Source organism: Rattus rattus, chromosome 9, assembly GCF_011064425.1.
Source record: "Rattus rattus isolate New Zealand chromosome 9, Rrattus_CSIRO_v1, whole genome shotgun sequence".
Lineage (NCBI taxonomy): Eukaryota > Metazoa > Chordata > Mammalia > Rodentia > Muridae > Rattus > Rattus rattus.
This window is the reverse complement of record NC_046162.1, coordinates 73,268,146-73,288,216: the sequence shown is the minus strand read 5'-3', so window position 1 is coordinate 73,288,216 and position 20,071 is coordinate 73,268,146. Positions and strand designations below refer to the sequence as shown.

The 20,071-nt window shown below is 39.6% G+C and overlaps 1 protein-coding gene across 7 annotated transcripts in view; it reads left to right on the top strand.

The window, feature by feature from the left end:
* Tanc2 (tetratricopeptide repeat, ankyrin repeat and coiled-coil containing 2) overlaps positions 1-20,071 on the top strand; it is a 325,356-nt gene that overhangs the window by 219,392 nt on the left and 85,893 nt on the right. For all 7 annotated transcript variants that reach the window (XM_032914256.1, XM_032914255.1, XM_032914254.1 and 4 more), the window contains 2 exons: positions 4,863-5,144; positions 10,043-10,176. In XM_032914256.1, the coding sequence (XP_032770147.1) occupies positions 4,863-5,144; positions 10,043-10,176 (416 nt within the window). The remainder of the gene's footprint in view (positions 1-4,862; positions 5,145-10,042; positions 10,177-20,071) is intronic.

The window sequence follows — 20,071 nt, the reverse complement described above, 5'->3', positions numbered from 1 at the left end:
ACAGCAAACTTTCAAAGGAATAATTCAAAATCCCTGCTTACTTACCACATAATAATATTAAATGAAATTTTCAAAAAGATATAGAATATATAAAAACATTGAATTATTTTTATTTATCAGAAAAAGTAAACTGACAAAAATTACCCTGAAGAATCTGATTCGACTTAGCCAGGTAAAGACTTTAAATCGGCTGAACTAAGCATGCACTGTGAGCTAAAGGAAGCAATGGGTTTGGACTGAAGAGGCCTGGGGAAGCAGCTCAGTTAGTGATGTTTGCCTAGATTCATAAAGCCATGGGTTTGATCTCTAGTAATGCATACGCCAGGGATGAGGCTGAGGCAGGGGGATTATAGCCTATATGTGAGACTCTGGAGAGAGGGAGGGAGGGAGAGGAAGGAAGGAGGGAGGAGGGAGGAGGAGGGAGGGAGGGAGGGAGGAGGGAGGGAGGAGGAGGAAAGCTTGAGTTACACATTACAGAAAGCCCTAAGGGCGAGGATTTTTAGATTTAACATGGCAGAAAGGGCCATTGGAAATTATAGAAGGACTTAATGTAATCATTGTAATAAAAATTGGTCTGGTAAGATATTCAATATGGGATGCCTGAGACAGTAAGTAAAGTTAGAGAACCCAGGTCCAAAACTGAAAAATTAACAGGGAAAGCCTGAGTGAGGGTTGGAAACAGTTAAACGTCAGCAGAGGTGACTGCGGTAAGAACTCTTTCAAAGGAGAACTACTCAAGACTTAGGAGACAGGCTGAGATTGCTAGGACAGGTTCGATTCTTAAAGAACAGGAACTTCCATTTTAATTGCATTCTGGAGACATGTGTGGGCTCCAGTACAGTGACAAAACACTTTACTCCTCTCCTAATATATGAAAATCTCTCTAATAAGATTCCCTGGAGTGGGTCCTTTCTTCCTTATTCATTCACCCAAAAAGCATTTCTTGATGCTTTACTGTAGACCTCAGATTCTGCATCTGCTGTTGATACAGTGATGGCTCCTGCCCCATAGAGCTTACACTATAGTTAAGGAAATGAGAATAAATAAGGAACCAACAAGCAAAATAAACTTGCATTAGATTACAATGTTAGAAAAGGAAATAAACAGAATTTCAAGAATTCACTAATTGAAACAAATACGTGTCATCTCTGATAGAAGCATTTTTCATAAAGAAAATGACAGAGACAGAGGAACAGACTCTAAAGTTATCAAAGGAAGCCTCTCTGACAGTAATATTGAAGGTGAGACCTGAAGAAAGAAGGTGAGCAGCCAGGTGAGCAGCCAGAGAAGGAGCTTCCTAAGGAGTCAGAACAGCAGGTGGAACCAGAGACCAGAACAGCTCGGGCCCAGAGATCACTTACTGTTAGGCAGGCTGGGTCCAGATCATCCAGAGCCTTGCGTGCCACAAGAACTAGAGGACCACTGGAGACTCTCATATAAGGAGTTATATGCTCCTTTTTGTCATCAGACAAGTCCAGTGCTAACACTGTCATTTAGTTTCAGAGCTACAAATACCAAGTGAGAAAGGTGCCCTTTACTACCTCTGTTTCATTCATGCAGATCTTGTGAACTCTACCCCTTTTCAGGCTCCCGACCTTTCCTATGTGAGTAAATACTTATGACAACTCATATAAGCATCTCTGTCCTTAATACAACATGATATTAATTTTTAGCCGTTTGTCTTAGACAAATTAAGACCTAATACTACACATATGTCTCATCCTAGTGGCCTATGTAACTTTAGGAAAATAAGTCTAGGATTCTATTAAATTTTGATGCTCCGTAGAGTTCAAACTCAGTGCAGTACTTAGATGGGTATAAAATGCCACATAATCAATACAGAATGTGGTACAACCTTTGGTTTTTCTGTAGAGATTAATTCTGCAGATGGTATTGTTTGCTTCAGTTAAAATTAAATTTGAGCATACACCAGTGTATCTCAAGGTTTAATTCTTTCTCCCTACATGTTGAAACTTTGTTTCCAGTTCATAGTTAGAAGGTAAGACTTTAAAGTCAGAAAACTATTTCTACACAGTGATAAAAATCTCATTTTGCACCAAGATTTAGCTTCTTCTCACTTCCATAAGCCTTTAGATTTGAAACTAGAAAAATCTCAAGATTTATTTTCCCTTTACAATTATAACTAAGCTTTTGGCATCTCCCTGCTTTATGCCTTCTTAGCATTTTCCAGGACTTGTGCAGTGAGAAGTCATCAGTATCTCTTCACTTTTCTTTGGTGATGTTATCCTTGTGTTAAATCCACTTCAGTGAGCCATTGTCCTAAGAGAACTGTAAACCATGTGCTTAACCTGATGTTCAGACCATCCTGACAGAAAGCTGATCTTACATTTTAATCATTCTGTAACACACGTTGAGTCTCCCTTATCCAAAATGCATAGGATCAGATCAAATTTTTGATCATTTCAGATTTCTATTTTTGATTAGGGATATGCAGCTTTTGCTAAAAATATCATTATGGGAGTTTCAATCCTTCTGATAAAGTGTTCTCTTACTCTATCTGCCTGTAGGACTACAGTTGGGGTTTAGGCTTTTTATCTTTTTATTGGCTGTTTTCCTCATACATTTCAAATGTTATCCCCTTTCCCGGTTTCTCCTCCAGAAACCCCTAAGCCACCCCTTCCCCCTGCTTCTATAAGGGCACTCCCCCACCTCCCCACCCTGGGGTTTAGGCTTTTTGAAGTGTCTGTGTTTGAGTGTCTGCCCCTGTTCGTGTGGGGATAAGAAGCTGGTTTCACTTGTCTCCTTAAGGACTCTCCACTTACTCTGCTCTGTCCTCGTCAGGGTCGCTCGCCAGATGAGCACTTTATCTGTTTGTCTAAACTGGCTAACAAGTTAGCTCTAGGGAATCAGTTGCCTTCTTTTCCTTAGCTGCACGGTTATAAAAGCCATTGCACACCACTTCTACCTGGTCCTAGGGATCCAAACTAAGGTCCTCATCTTGTGTAGCAGGCACCTTGCTAGCTTCATCGCCCAAGCCTTAGTTCTTTCTAATATAATTAAAATTCATACTCAAAAGTTAATTTTGAGAAAATTATATCAAAGATACCATTGACCATGTTTTGTTGTGTATATTATCTCCCATTGGATATACTTTAAATGTAATAACAATATGTATTCTATATTATATCATAAATATATACTTCTATAGCATCACAAATTTTGTATTATTTAATATTTTAATATCTATAAAATCTGGCATCATACATGCTACCAAGAATGTGATTATGTATGTGATCAGAATTATTTCTTTAAAATAAATTTCTTACACAGAATCTTAAGGTCAATGGCATTTAGTAAGTATTACTATGTATTCGCCTACAAGTTGGACAATGATTCTACCACTAAAACTGAGACCATTAAAGCCACCTCCCCAGCCTTCACCTAGTGTTTTTAGATAACATTGAAACTTAAGCATCACCTTCAAATACATAATGTATAATCTGCTAAATAATAATAATAATTTTACTTCTGTTTATGATGATACATTATGATTATATTAATAACAAAGTAAATTCAAGCTGGAGAGATGGCCCAGTAGTTAAGAATGTTTCCTGCTTCTGCAGAGGACCAGGTTCATGTCCCCGCACTCAAATCAAGCAGCTCACAACTGCCTTTAACTGCAACTCCAGGAGATTTAACACCCTCTGGCCTCCGAGGGCACCTATACACATGTGCTACATAGACTCATGCAGGTGCACATACATATACATATTTTACGGCTAAAAAAATAGTTCTGGAATTATCTTTGGAGCTTTATTTTTTAATCTGAAAAATAATGGTAGACTTTATTATCACATGATATATAGCAACAAGATCAATTTAGCATGAACACAGACAGACTTAAGTAGAACACACTCTATAACTCTGAAATGGAGTCAGTATAAGTAACATAAAATAAGCATGTCAGACTAATGATAATTTAAACGATCAGAGAAATGAGTTATTAACTGTAGAGAGAGGAAGAATAGATGTTTGTATGTCAAAGTTCAAAATAAGAGCATAATTACAGACATTGCATAAGTCTTTTGCCTTTTAAAAGACAAAGACCTGAATACATCGTGTGTGTGTGTGTGTGTGTGTGTGTGTGTGTGTGTGTGTGTATTCATACATCTTTATGTAATAAGTAAATATGACAAGCATAATAGGATTAGGATTAGTGCAGTAAATGTTATATTAGGAAGAAAGTGTCATAGACTAAGGGACTTACTGTTCTTGGTTTGTTTGGTTTTTTTATTTTAAAGAACTAAACAAGCCTATTTACTTTGCATTGCTTTTCTATGGGACTAATTTTCAACTTATATTCTGCTTCAACCATATTAGTTATTAAATATTAAATGTACTTAATGGTTAGTAAGGAGCTATCAGGTTGCTCGGTGGTAGCCAAGTCTCTCGCGAAGAACTCTACTCCTTTCCCCACATCTAGCATTACAAGATTTATCTCCCCAGGTCCAGAGCATTCTTTAGGACCCTTTCAGTAGTCATGTGTCTCTGCTGATCGCTGGTATGGGGGACATTTCTGTTGTTTAACAATTTTATGACTGCCCTGATTTCCTTACTTGTTGTAAATGAGTCATTTGTGTTTTATCACCTGTGTGTGTGTGTGTGTGTGTGTACGCGCACCCGTGTTTGTGCACATGCGTGCACACTCTCCTCTGCAGTGTCTGATGGCTCTAGCATACCTGCATTATTTATTTGTAGAACCCACTTTGAAAATTTTGTTTTTTCTGAAAAGCCCAAATACCATCATTCTGTAACTCTAACAGTCTTAAACTGTCTTCCCCCTCTGTTTCTCTCAGTGATGACTGTGTAAACTAAGTTCTGTTGTCTCTTGTTCCTTTCAGTTCGATTTGCACCCTACAGACCTCCAGACATCTCCCTGAAGCCCCTACTCTTTGAAGTGCCCAGCATTACCACAGAGTCAGTGTTTGTTGGCCGAGATTGGGTATTCCATGAGATCGATGCTCAGCTTCAGAGTTCCAACGCCAGCGTGAACCAAGGAGTAGTGATTGTGGGAAACATTGGGTTTGGCAAAACTGCCATCATCTCCAGACTGGTGGCCCTCAGCTGCCATGGTACACGGATGAGACAGATCGCCTCTGACAGCCCACACGCCTCCCCTAAACGTATGTATCCCTTCTTACAAACAAACAAACAAAATCTGCCTGTTTTGTGTCCCTAAAATATTTTCTGACATTTTAATATTAGACCACATATGCTTTAATCCTAACCTGTGAAGCCTGAAGCATGTGAGGACCGTGGTACAGAGAACAATCATAATAATCTGTATATTATCTAACCACACATCCAACAGTCACCAGAAGGAACAGAAGACACCTTTGTATGGAGTAAATGTATGCTCACCTGTTGGCTGTGTGGCTGGCCTGTCTTTTGGAGAGTGACTCCAACAATCCCTGTAGTCATTTGTACCCTCTGTCAGGTGTTACTCAGCCTGTGCCTGCTTCTTATTAAGTGACAACAGTCTGTGGCCATCCTTTCTCTGCAACTAATGTCAGTGCCACACAGCTTAAACCTGAGTTTAGCTGTCACTTGGAAGGTTTTTCGGTTTCCCTGTGGGAACTTGCCAAGTTCTCCTGTGCAGTCAGTCTCTTTTCACCACAAGCTCAATGGTCAGTCACCACTCCATCTTGACAACGTGTTAGTAAAACACTCTCGTAGTACTGCGTGTCGCACAGTCTTTACGTGAGGTGGATCCTGCTGTCTTCATCTCACAGATAAGTGACCCGAGACTATCAGGGTTTTACAGCCCGTACATAGAAAAGCATAGCAGCGTGGTGTCAGAAGCCGTTCCTAGATTGCCTTTTCTTAGGGTAAAACTTACTGGGGGGAAGAAAACAAATGGATGTGTGAAGAGCTCTTCCTGTATCCGCTGGTCTGCCTCTCCTTGATGGTCTAAGGAGAACAGAAAAGGAAGGTTTTGCTCTGTTGGTCCAAATGAGTAACACAGCCCACCACACATTTCATACAGCAACCGTTAGGAGTGATCTGTGTGAGAGTGTGGTAGTCACAGGACCTGGAAACCTAACAGGAACTCACTGAACACCGTCCAAACATCTTCCTTTTGAAATTGCTTAGTAGATACTATATCAAAGAAATGATTGTACGCTTGAGAATACCTAATGTATAAAAGGAGCTGGTATCTAAAAAGAAAAGTGAGTACAATTATATGGTGAACTCTTATTTTAAGAATACCTTGCTCCTGTTCCTAAATGAAATGCTTCTAAAGTAAACATAGACATAGTCTTATGAGAGCCAAGAACTTGGGATTGTGCCTCAGCATGTAAATTGACCATATGGCACTTTGTGACATTAAATTTGCATTAATTCTTTGGATCTCAGTTTTATCATCTGCAAAGGAAGTGTGACTAGCTGATTGTTGAGAAGGCTTAGGGGTAAGGATGTAGCTCGGTGACAGTACTCTCTCAGCGTGCCTGAAAGGGAGTTCAGTTCTTTCTAGAACAAATGACAGTGAGAGTGAAGAAGAGGAGGCTTAAAATAGCTTCTTTGCTGAGATACTGACCCAAGGAACCTGTCTTCGTGGTTTGCAGTGAATTTCCACACCTATCCAGTATTTTCTTTCAAATGCTTAAATATCTATTACACCGTACTACTGCTTATCTGAGTAGTCCAGGAGTTAAGCTGTTTGAGTATGCCAGAAAGAAAACTGGCTGGCTAACACTTTCCCCAACTCCTCAGTATATCAGTGTGGAAGACAGCAGTGGCAGGATCACGCCCAACAGAAGATAAATCCCAAAGCCAAGGATAGCTGCTTTGTCTAAGAGCAAAGTATCTGAGGTCTGCACATAAGCCTGGGAGAGCAAAAATAACTGGAAAACAGTCCACATGCTCTCCAAAGCAGGTCTTCCAAATGTAGTTAGTTATTATTCTCTAATACTGTTGCTTTATCTCTTGGGAATCTCTAAAAACAATGGAACACTCCGCACTTATAAGATACTCTCCATTGTTGGTGCTGTAGATCTGGCCCTTTAGTTAACTTCCAAGACTAGAAAAGGGAATAGGGGACTATACAATAGATGGCGCTGTCTGTCAGCGCTGCGTAGAACCAGCATCGCCTTATACAAAATTTTCATTGTAATCTATCGGTAAACCACCTTCTGCCTCTGCCAACCTCAGCAAACCTGCGTTTCTTAAAGAAGAGCCAAGAATATTTTACTGATAGGATGCAAGCTGTGTGTGTGTGTGTGTGTGTGTGTGTGTGTGTGTGTGTGTTTTGCCTACATGTAAGCATGTGTACCACATCTGTGCTTGGTACTCACTAATGTCAGGTCAGTACATCATATCCCCTTGAACTAAAGTTACAGATGGCTGCAAACTGCTGTGTGGGTGCTAGGAATTGATCCTAGATCCTGGGTCCTCAGTCCTGAGTCCTTTGTCAGAGCAAGTCTCTTAACCACCTACCCATCTCTCCAGCCTACAAGCTGTTCTTCAGCATGAATCTGTTACTGCATGAGCTGACACTACAATCACTGCCTGAAGCAGTGGAAGGTCTTTGGTTAAGGAATGAGAAGGTCAGAGGTTTGGCCTACTTTTCTACAGATTAACATACTTTAAACTTGAGTAGGTTTACTTGGACTCCCATTGGCTCTCTGAACCCTCAGGCAGTGATGCCATGATAGAGCTGTAGTAGTAATGAAAACCTGCAAAGTTTCAGAGTTTTTTACTTCTCACCTTGTATCATCTGTTGTTCTTTCTTCTCCACACTGAGCAGTACTGCTGCAGAATATGTGAGCAGTTTAGCCTGCAGCCCTTCACTGCATAGCTCTTCTTCCCCCACAGCCAGCTCCACAGCCTGCCCCCTCCTTGTCATTTCCCTCAGAAGGTAGAGAAAAACTGTGACGGCAGACAGTAACCTGTCATCCTGCTTTCCGCCTACTCTCCCAGATATGATTCTCCCATCATTCTCTGCTTTCATCACCCCCCAACACACACAAAGAACAAAAACATGTTGTGAAAATAGACCTGTTGTATAATTCAGATATCACTGTACCCGTTACAGGTATACTGGTATGGTAAGTAGGGAAGTTCTATCTGACACATGACTGTATTTCCATCCCTGGAGATCCCAATGTAGTTACCTGAGTTTGACATTAGTCAGCAGCTGCCAAACCTCCAGACAGCTGATAAGTTACGTGAGCCCTGCTCTGCTCCTTGCAGAGTCGATTTTGCTAGTCTGGTGAATACACTGAATTATGCTTATCTCTTAACTTTTATTTCTACTGTTCTCTGGATGCCAAACAGAAAGTAAGCCACTCCGACAAAAAGGAGGGTCTCTCCACAAGAGCATAGCCAGAAGGCAGAGTATATATACACAGCAATTACTCAAAAATCAAATTCCAAAAAAAGGAGCATAAATGCATGGACAAGAGTAAACCAGCATATGTTATAGTCACTAAACTTTAACTCAACTCAAAGTGTCACATATTTCTTCAGACCTGCCTCACTGCCAGCTTTTGTACCCTCATCAATTATTGCAGTGTGACAAGAAACCTACATCACAGGTGAATGGAAGAAGTCTTGCTTTATTTTTACTGGTACAAAATTTAATGATAACTACTTTCTTCTATTTCTTCTTTTTGATAGCTGTTGTTCACCCAATAACTTCAAATAGGTTTTTGGTGTGTGTGTGTGTGTGTGTGTGTGTGTGTGTGTGTGTGTGTGTGTGTACACATCTGTTTTTAAAATATTTTCTTGCCTGTTTGGTTCTGTTATTTGTAATAGATAATGAATGCATTTTTCATTTCCTAAAACTTTATTACACCACTTGAAGCTTAGCTCCATGTATTTTTCAGTGGCAGCATAAACACATCACCATGTTTTAAACAGCCTTATATATTATAGTTCTGTGACTCAGAACTCTGCAGGGGGTGGGGAATGTTCAATACAAAGATAGGTCTTACCACTAACAGGAAACAGTGAAAATTTCTAAAGTTTATTCTTTTTTTTTTTTATTTAACCTTATTTTACTCACTTAGAATGCTCAATAACAAGCTGGGTTTGGTGTACATTTGTAATCCTAGCACTCAGGAGGCAGAGCAGGAAGACCAATCTGTGCAACAAAGTAGGAATTAGCCTTAAATAAATGAGTAAATAAATAAACAAACATCATATCTCATGCCTTAATCCCAGGACACAGGGAGCTGAAGCAGGACAATTGCTGTAAGTTCTGTGTGAGCCTGTACTGTATATATAATAAAATCTGCCAACTTGATAATGCTCTGTCTCAAAGTAAAATGCTCAGTTATGCGTTTTTAATACATTCAAAGGTTGTGTCACAGTCACCATAACTTAATTTTAGACCATTGACTCCACTAAAAGAAACTTGTGTCTCTCAGTAGTAAATCCCTGCTTTCCTTCAAACTCCCTATTTTCTTCCTAGAAGCCCCTACCTTACCTATCAGTATGGATTTCTCCGTCTGAGCATTTTATGTAAATAGAAACACATACTTGAAATTTGTGGAGTTGATGTGGTAGCCTCTGTGCTGTAGCAGGTGTGTATCTCGGTCTCTGTCGCCATCAAGTAGTAGCACATTCCATCCGTTCATTGATGGACAGCTGACTTGCTTTTACTTTGAAAGTCATGTTTCTCAGGACATTGATATGCAGATTTCTATTTAGACACATGGTTTTTTACTTCACTTGGGTTATGTAGTTAGAAATTAATTGCTGGGTTATAGAACAAAATGGAATGTATTATTCCTTTAGTCTATAAAGCAGTGGTTTTCAACCTGTGGTTCACAACCACTCTGAGGGACAAGCAGTTCTTTCACAGGGGTCACTTTAGACAATCAGAAAGCTGATGTTTATATTATGATTCCTAATAACTAGCAAAATTACAGTTATGAAATAACAATGAAAATAATGTTATGGTTGGGGGTCACACAACATGAGGAACTGTATTAATGTTGCAGCATTAGGAAGGTTGAGATGCACTGGTCAAGAGTTTTATGATTTTCTGATTAAACATTGCCTCTTTTTAATTCAGATGTGGATGCCAACAGAGAGCTACCCCTCACCCAAGCACCTTCATCCCACTCTTCTATTGCCAGTGGAAGCTGTCCAGGAACTCCAGAAATGCGCAGGCGGCAGGAGGAAGCCATGCGGAGACTTGCCTCACAGGTACAACAGGATTCCCAAATTGGGGGCCTGCGAGTTCCATTTTAGCACCAAAGCAAAGGTAGGGAGACTCTTAGAAAAGAGAACAAAAATGTGCAAAGGAATTCATGAAAACATGAAGAAAAGTTCCTCTTTTTACTTTTTTTTGGGGGGGGGAGGTGGTGTTCTATTTTTTTTTTTTTTAATATTCTGATGGGATTAGAACTTTCAAGACTTAGAAGCAAAGTCTTCTAGTAAGTAAATAAGGGCTTTAGATAGTTTAGTCAAAGTCACGGTATAAATAAATGATAGTTTTATTATTTGCTCAGAGCTCCTCCTGCTATACCATATCGTCCATAATATTTTTATTTAAATGTCCTATCATTTTCAAAATAACATATGCACATAGGAAAGCGAATAATGTTCAGAACTCACAGTTGACGTCTTTACCCAACCCATCACCCCCAAGAAGCTGGACATCCCAGTCTCTTTTGATAAGAGTTCACCAACATTATCTTCTCTTCTAACCTTTTCAGTAAATGAATTTTTTCTCTCATAGTTTTAATATATAATAGCTCTCTCTTTTTCTGCAGTTACTCCCTTGTTTATAAAGCATTTTTCCTCTAGTTTTCCCTCTCCTTCCTTTCTTACCCTCTGAACTGCCACCCATGGGGTTGTCGGGAGTGCATGTGAGAGAGAGAGATCTCATGTGGACAAGTTTGACTATACAGAGGGCCTTTAGATGATCCATCCCTTATTGGAAATACCCAGAAGTCACTGCCTGTATGTTTTAGGGGATTTCTTTTTTAAATTGTTCACATCCTTTATCAAAGAATTCTCCAGCCTTTTAACTGGAAATATAGATACTGAATGCCAACATTCCAGTGCTGGGCAGAATATAACTAGGGTTTCAATAGACCATGCTGAAAGCCCTTGTTTTCAGATCTGCACACAATATGTACTTTGCCCTGTGTTTAGTATTCCAAAATTTAAATTCTCTCAGTGACTCTAGTCAGTATTGTCTCTTTTCTGTGGATACTGAGAAGGTAGTCACCTGGGTAGGAAATTCTGATCTAGGTCCCCTTTCTTTTCTTCATCCTCCAGAGTACCTAGTACTTGTGATGATTCTTGTGCTTCTCTGAAGTTTTACAAGTGGGCTGTACAATTACAAATTTCCTCATTAAAATCCATTCTGAGCAAGGCACAGTGGCTCTTAATCTCAGCACTTAGGGGGCTGAGACAGGAAGGCTTCTCCGAGTCAGGATGTCAGTCATTCCTGTTAGTAAAAGTAAGTGCTTGAACAGGTTTCCAGAACAGACACAGAGTTCCCTCATATTCATTGCCAACTCATTGTGACTGTAGAAGTTATCTCTGCTTTCTTCTAAACATGCTGCCCAACATGTTCTTTAGAATAATTTAAAGACAGAAATAGATAAATGTTGACGAGATTTCAGCATTCTATCAAGTTACTCATTTAGAATGTGAGCTTGGAACCCATGCTCAATAACCCAGTCATGCAGCACAACTGGTCTCTGCATTGTCTGGTCTACATTCTCAGAGTGGGAGAGGACAGTACTCAAATAAGTACATCATACATGCGATGGCGCTAAGAAAAGAAAAGAAAAGATATCCTATCTCTGTGCTGTGTTGCCTCTTACCAAAGAAAGAAATCCCAATACATTTACTGTCTATATTTGAAAAGTTTAAGTATAATAAGTAAAATATTAGTGACTGTTTATCCTTTCTTAAGGAATGATCACATTCTAAATTCTAGATTATGTCTGCTTTAAACAAAATATAAATAAGTTTGTTTATGCCTTGAGATGGGATGTTTTTAATTTTTATTAAACATTGTACAATAAGTTTCCCCTTAAACGATATTAATGTTTATATTCAAAAAGTTAAATATTGTTTAAGTTGGAAATCAGTAACTATATTTACTTTTAAAATATTTTTAAAATTTTAGAATTCTTTTTTTTTCTTCTTTTTTTCTTTTTTTTTTATTAACTTGCATATTTCTTATACACATTTCGTGTGTTATTCCCTTTCCCGGTTTCCGGGTAAACATTCCCTTCTCCCATCCCCTTCTTTATGGGTGTTCCTCTCCCACCCCTCCCCCCATTGCTGCCCTCTCGCCAACAGTCTAGTTCACTAGGGGTTCAGTCTTAGCAGGACCCAGGGCTTCCCCTTCCACTGGTGCTCTTACTAGGATATTCATTGCAACCTACCAGGTCAGAGTCCAGGGTCAGTCCATGTATAGTCTTTGGGTGGTGGCTTAGTCCCTGGAAGCTCTGGTTGCTTGGCATTGTTGTACATATGGGGTCTCGAGCCCCTTCAAGCTCTTCCAGTTCTTTCTCTGATTCCTTCAACGGGGGTCCCATTCTCAGTTCAGTGGTTTGCTGCTGGCATTCGCCTCTGTATTTGCTGTATTCTGGCTGTGTCTCTCAGGAGCGATCTACACTTCTGCACTTCTTTGCTTCATCCATCTTGTCTAATTGGGTGGCTGTATATATATGGGCCACATGTGGGGCAGGCTCTGAATGGGTGTCCCTTCAGTCTCTGTTTTAATCTTTGCCTCTCTCTTCCCTGCCAAGGGTATTCTTGTTCCCCTTTTAAAGAAGGAGTGAAGCATTCACATTTTGATCCTCCGTCTTGAGTTTCATTAGTTCTAGGCATCTAGGGTAATTCAAGCATTTGGGCTAATAGCCACTTATCAATGAGTGCATACCATGTATGTCTTTCTGTGATTGGGTTAGCTCACTCAGGATGATATTTTCCAGTTCCAACCATTTGCCTATGAATTTCATAAAGTCGTTGTTTTTGATAGCTGAGTAATATTCCATTGTGTAGATGTGCCACATTTTCTGTATCCATTCCTCTGTTGAAGGGCATCTGGGTTCTTTCCAGCTTCTGGCTATTACAAATAAGGCTGCGATGAACATAGTGGAGCACGTGTCTTTTTTATATGTTGGGGCATCTTTTGGGTATATGCCCAAGAAAGGTATAGCTGGATCCTCAGGTAGTTCAATGTCCAATTTTCTGAGGAACCTCCAGACTGATTTCCAGAATGGTTGTACCAGTCTGCAATCCCACCAACAATGAACTTACAAATACATTTTTTATGTGAGGATGAAGCATGTTTAAGTTTATGCTAACCTTTGTATAAGAAGTGGCTCCTGGTTGACACATGAATAGTATCCTAGCAATTATGCACATTATAGTTTGGCTGTAGAAGCTTGTGCTATGGGGGCACAGAGCAGAAGCCAGCAGTCTAGCTTTTCACCATAACAAACCAGGAAGTGGACATCTGACTTTCGAATGTGATTCTCAAGTCAGTATTTTTTTTTTTTTATATCAAGAGCCTCTTGGTTTGAGAATCCTTGGTATCAATTCCACTACATCAGTAATTACTACTGGTATTTCATAGTTTTCTTGCTGCTTATTGGTGGAGGTCACTGGAGAGTTGGTCAGAACTTTGAAACAGTCCTGTTTGCTGAAGAAACACTTTTCACTTGGATTATAAGAGATTTTGCTAAATCAGCATGTTAGTTGCGTCTCCAGTTGGCATTGTGGTGTCTTCTGAATGTAATCAGTGCAGAGGCACAGAGATTCACTGAAAGCCTTTCCTGTATGTATAAATTCACCTAGAATAAAAGTGGGTTTTCCAGGTAGAATTAATGTGTAGAATAGAATGTGTACATAATGTGTAGAGTTAATAGGACAGTTAACAGAACAGCAACACACTGGCTTCTGTTTACTGAATTTGTAATAAGTGTAAGGACGCTGGATATTTAGGACTTTGTTTTGTTTGCTTCAGTGTATCTTAACCTTATATGGTAGTCATTCTTATCTCCATTTTATACATGAGAAAATGTTGATTCCCATGACTATTTTTCCAGAGCTATGCTGTTAATAGATAACAGAACTAGGATTCAGAGCCTCTGTATACCTCTGTAGGAATATTATCATTGTCTTCATTCTGTAAAAGATGGGACAGGTACTCAGGTCCTTGCATCTTTAACCACTGCCGCTCTTCTAGTGACAAGAAGAATCTTTGCTGAGCCTTCTTTTAGAAATTCTATCAATCTTTGAATGTGCCTTCACAAAAAGAAAATTATGAAATTTCACCTTTTGATGATCTCAAAAACAAAAAGGTTTCTATATGGCTAGCAGCTCTCATCATATATGTCTGTGTTTAGTCTTTAAATTAAAAAGGTAATTCTGGATCCCCTATGTGGGTCTAGGAACTGAACCCTGATCCTCTATCAGAGCAGCCAGTGCTCTTAACCACTGAGTCATCTTTCCTGCCCTCTAAGACTCTGAATAGTGGGACTGGCACATCAACGTAGGCACAAAACCTTCTCCTTATAATGCATCCTGCATACAAGACATGCTGGTGCAGTGGTGGCATAGGACATGCGGGGTGGCCAACCCATGACTGCTCTGACTTGAGGCCCATACCTATCACTGTTTGGATGGCCAGGACCCAGCATAGAACCAAATTTGACTGACCAAAAATTAAAGTCAATGAAATGATTTCTAATGTTAGGAGCAGATACAGAGACCCACAGCCAAACACTAGGTGAAGCCAGGGGAACCCCAAAGAGGAGGGGGAGGAAGGATTCTAGAAGCCAGAGGGGTCAAGGACACCACAAGAACACAGCCCACAGAATCAACTAAGCAGGACTTATAGGGACTCCTGAGACTGAAGCAGCAAGCACGGACCCTCTATGTCCGAACTATGTCCTCTGCATATCTGGCATGGTTGTATAGCTTGGTGTTTTTGTGGGACCCCTTATAGCGGGACTAGGAGCTATCTCTTTTCTTCTGTGCTTAGGACCCTTTTCCTCCTACTGGGTCACCCAGACAGTCTTGGTAAGAGGTGTATGCCTGGTCTTGTTATACTTTGTTATGCCATGGAGAAGAAGTGAATCTAGGGAAAGGGGAGGTTTGGGGGAGCGGTTGGCTGGAAGGAGTGGAGGTAGAGGAAATTGTGGTCAGGATGTAATGTATGTAAATAATTAAAGTTCTTTTTAAAAGCAACTAACAAACACACACACAAGAAGATAATGCATATGAAATAAGCTAATTAGGGAAACTACTTTTAAGATATGGAGACACAAAAGCTTGGGTGTTTTTTTTTTCCCCAAAAAGAATCTTTATGTAAGAAAGAACTCAGTGTTCTTGCCAGTCCTGTTCTGCATAAGGAAAATGTCAAGTGACCGTGGTCCCTGGAAGTGGTATAGCAACTGGTAAAGCCATCATCAACTGCAGCCGTCATATGGCAATGTGGTGACGTTAAACAAACTGACCCTAATATGGGCAGGAGAGAGAGAGAGAGAGAGAGAGAGAGAGAGAGAGAGAGAGAGAGAGAGAGAGAGAATGAATGAATATAAGAATATATTACATGCAAGGCAGTGACCTGAAGTTAAATTAGTATTAGTGTGAGAACATTGTGGACAAATGAGATCTAAGTCAAGCAGCAAGTAACCTATAAATAATGTTTTCATGTCTCTAGGGGCTTTAGCTTCTAAAATTAACAATGACCCAAATTTCTTCTACATTCGGGATACCAGTATGAGAAAACAACCTTACTGTATACTTGTCAGCTTCAGTTTTGTTATTTGTTAGTTTTTACTTAGTATTTTTCTATTGAATGGGTCATTGCTGAGCTGTTAGCCACCATTGTTTTAAAGATTTATTTATTCTATGTGCTCACTAGCTGTCTTCAGACACACCAGAAGAGGGCATCGGATCCCATTACAGATGGTTGTGAGCCACCATGTGGTTGCTGGGATTTGAACTCAGGACCTCTGGAAAAGCAGACAATGCTCTTAACCACTGAGCCATCTCTCCAGCCTCTTATCCCCGACTTTTAACACAGTGATTTTAGCACATAAATTTGTGTTAAATGAATGAAGAAATTTCAAACTCTTCCCTATACTAAAATCCAAATAGCCCTTCTCTTCTTGCAATTAGTGAAGTTCAAATTACTTTACTAAAAGAAACAAACTTCACACGAGCTAAAGATGGTGGTACCTTCTATGATCCTAGCATTCAGGAGGCTGAGACAGGAGGATCAGGAGTTCAGGCCAGTCAAGACTAGGTACGGAGGCTTCATCTTGTCAGGGAGGAGGACTCATCTGAGAGCTAGAAATGTAAATCAATGGCAGAGTGCTTATTTTAATGCAAAGGGCCCTGGGTTCAATTCCCAACACTGAAAAGGTTATTAAATATCCTTGTGTTTCCAAGTTTACATGTGTATATATACATATACATACACATATACAAAAATGTACATATGAATGTGTGATTTTATGTAATCACATATATATATATATGTATGTATAGTTTATACTTCATCCTAAAATAGTTCACTGCAACATACTATATGCAAAGGGATAGATAGTTCTTTGTTTCTGTGGGATTCTAAATAACAAATGTAGAAGAAGGGAAACTGAAAAATCACCAAACATCATAGTTATTAATTCTGCAGAAAACATCCACTGTACATAGAGAGTTAATGGGCGTTCAGAGAGAAGCGGGGCCTGTATTATTTCCAAATAATCTCTTCTAAGGTACTTTTAATCACCGAAAGAACAATAGCAGCTTTGCAGTGGCAGTCTTAACCTGAACTAAGTAAAGCAGGACACCCTCACCAGTGACAAGCCATGCTGGCACTGAGAACCCTCTGGCTTGATCGATCAAGGACACAACACTTTTTATGCTATTCTTCCCAAGAAGACATCTCTGAACATCAGATAGACCCAAACTCAAAGACATTCAGCAAAATAACCAGTCAGTCTTTGAAAACATCAATGTTGTGGAAAATGACAGATGAAAGGAGACTAAAGGGAAATAACTAAATATTATGCGGGTCCTGGATGGGTCTTGAGCAGGAAAGGACCTAGTGGACACACTAACTTTTCAGTAATAATAGATAAGATTACTAAGTGTTGTTTAGAGTTTTAGGTAAAATTATTTTATGTTAATTTACTGGCTTTCATAATTATGATTATATAAAATACTAATAAAGGAGGCTGGGTGAGGAATAAATGGAAGCTCTGTGTACTACTTTTGCAACATTTCTGTAAGTCTAAAATGAGTCCAAGTTAAAAAATAAAAGTCTTGTTGCTTTAAAAGAAAATGAAGGGGGGAAAAAGGAGGAAGAGAAGGTAGGGCGGTAAACTGGAAAATTACTGAAATAACCCAAGCCTGGGAATTATTTTTAGCCTCCAATTCCAGAGTGAAGATTAGAATCCGAGTTAAGAGAGTAAAGGAAGATAAAGTAGTTATTTACAATGAGCCTTCAGATTTCTAGAAATACTAAAGTAGCTTGTGTGGTGGTAGCTCACGTTTTATTTTTTTGTGATGGGTGTTTTGCCTGCATGTTTGTGCTCCAACTGATTTGCTGTTATGTAAGGAGACCAGAAGAGGGCATCTTAGGAACCAGTGCTATAGACAGCTCTGAGTAACTGTATGCATGTTGGGAACTGAACTCAGAACCTTGGGAAGAGCAGCCAGGGCTCTTAACCACTAACTAAACATCTCTCTTACCCCAGTGACCCACACTTTAATCTCTGCATACAGGAGACAGATAAAGGAGGATCATCACCATCAGGCCAGTCCCATCTGCCTAGTGATTTCCAGGTTTGCTTGTTTGTTTTCTTAGCTGATTTAACAGTCGAAGGATCATGCTAAAAAGTAAACCCAGCGTAATATACAGCAAACCAGTAGCTAACATTAAACTAAATGGAGAGAACCTTGAAGCACTCCCACTAAAATCAGGGACTAGACAAGGCTGCCCACTCTCTCCCTACTTATTCAATATAGTTCTTGAAGTTCTAGCCAGAGCAATCAGACAACAAAAGGAGATCAAAGGGATACAGATTGGAAAAGAAGAAGTCAAAATATCACTATTTGCAGATGATATGATAGTATATTTAAGTGATCCCAAAAGTTCCACCAGAGAACTACTAAACCTGATAAACAACTTCAGGAAAGTGGCTGGGTATAACATTAACTCAAATAAATCAGTAGCCTTCCTCTACACAAGAGAAACAAGCCAAGAAAGAAATTAGGGAAACAACACCCTTCATAATAGTCCCAAATAATATAAAATACCTCAATGTGTCTTTAACCAAGCAAGTGAAAGATCTGTATGATAAGAACTTCAAGCCTCTGAAGAAAGAACTTGAAGAAGATCTCAGAAGATGGAAAGATCTCCCATGCTCATGGCTTGGCAGGATTAATATAGTAAAAATGGCCATTTTACCAAAAGCGATCTACAGATTCAATGCAATCCCCATCAAAATACCAATCCAATTCTTCAAAGAGTTAGACAGAACAATTTGCAAATTCATCTGGAATAACAAAAAACCCAGGATAGCTAAAACTATCCTCAACAATAAAAGGACTTCAGGGGGAATCACTATCCCTGAACTCAAGCAGTATTACAGAGCAATAGTGATAAAAACTGCATGGTATTGGTACAGAGACAGACAGATAGACCAGTAGAATAGAATTGAAGACCCAGAAATGAACCCACACACCTATGGTCACTTGATTTTTGACAAAGGAGCCAAAACCATCCAATGGAAAAAAGATAGCATTTTCAGCAAATGGTGCTGGTTCAACTGGGGTCAGCATGTAGAAGAATGCAGATCGATCCATGCTTATCACCCTGTACAAAGCTTAAGTCCAAGTGGATCAAGGACCTCCATGTCAAACCAGATATACTCAAACTAATAGAAGAAAAAGTGGGGAAGCATCTCGAACCCATGGGCACTGGAGAAAATTTCCTGAACAAAACACCAATGGCTTATGATCTAAGATCAAGAATCGACAAATGGGATCTCATTAAACTGCAAAGCTTCTGTAAGGCAAAGGACATTGTTGTTAGGACAAAACGACAACCAACAGATTGGGAAAAGATCTTTACCAATCCTACAACTGATAGAGGGCTTATATCCAAAATATATAAAGAACTCAAGAAGTTAGACTGCAGGGAGACAAATAACCCTATTAAAAAATTGGGTTCAGAGCTAAACAAAGAATTCACAGCTGAGGAATGCCAAATGGCTAAGAAACACCTAAAGAAATGTTCAACATCTTTAGTCATAAGGGAAATGCAAATCAAAACAACCCTGAGATTTCACCTCACACCAGTGAGAATGGCTAAGATCAAAAACTCAGGGGACAGCAAATGCTGGTGAGGATGTGAAGAAAGAGGAACACTCCTCCATTGTTGGTGGGATTGCAGACTGGTACAACCACTCTGGAAATCAGTCTGGAGGTTCCTCAGAAAATTGGACATTGAACTACCTGAGGACCCAGCTATATCTCTCCTAGGCATATACCCAAAAGATACCCCAACATATAACAAAGACACATGCTCCACTATGTTCATTGTGGCCTTATTTATAATAGCCAGAAGCTGGAAAGAACCCAGATGCCCTTCAACAAAGGAATGGATACAGAAAATGTGGTACATCTACACAATGGAATATTATTCAGCTATCAAAAACAATGACTTTATGAAATTCGTAGGCAAATGGTTGGAACTGGAAAATATCATCCTGAGTGTGGTAACCCAATCACAGAGAAACACACATGGTATGCACTCATTGATAAGTGGATATTAGCCCAAATGCTCGAATTACCCTAGATCTCAGAACACATGAACCTCAAGAAGGATGACCAAAATGTGAATGCTTCACTCCTTCTTTAAAAGGGGAACAAGAATACCCTTGGGAAGGAATAGGGAGGCAAAGTTTAGAACAGAGGCAGAAGGAACACCCATCCAGAGCCTGCCCCACATGTGGCCCATACATATACAACCACCAAACTAGGTAAGATAGATGAAGCAAAGTGCAGGCCGACAGGAACCAGATGTAGATCTCTCCTGAGAGACACAGCC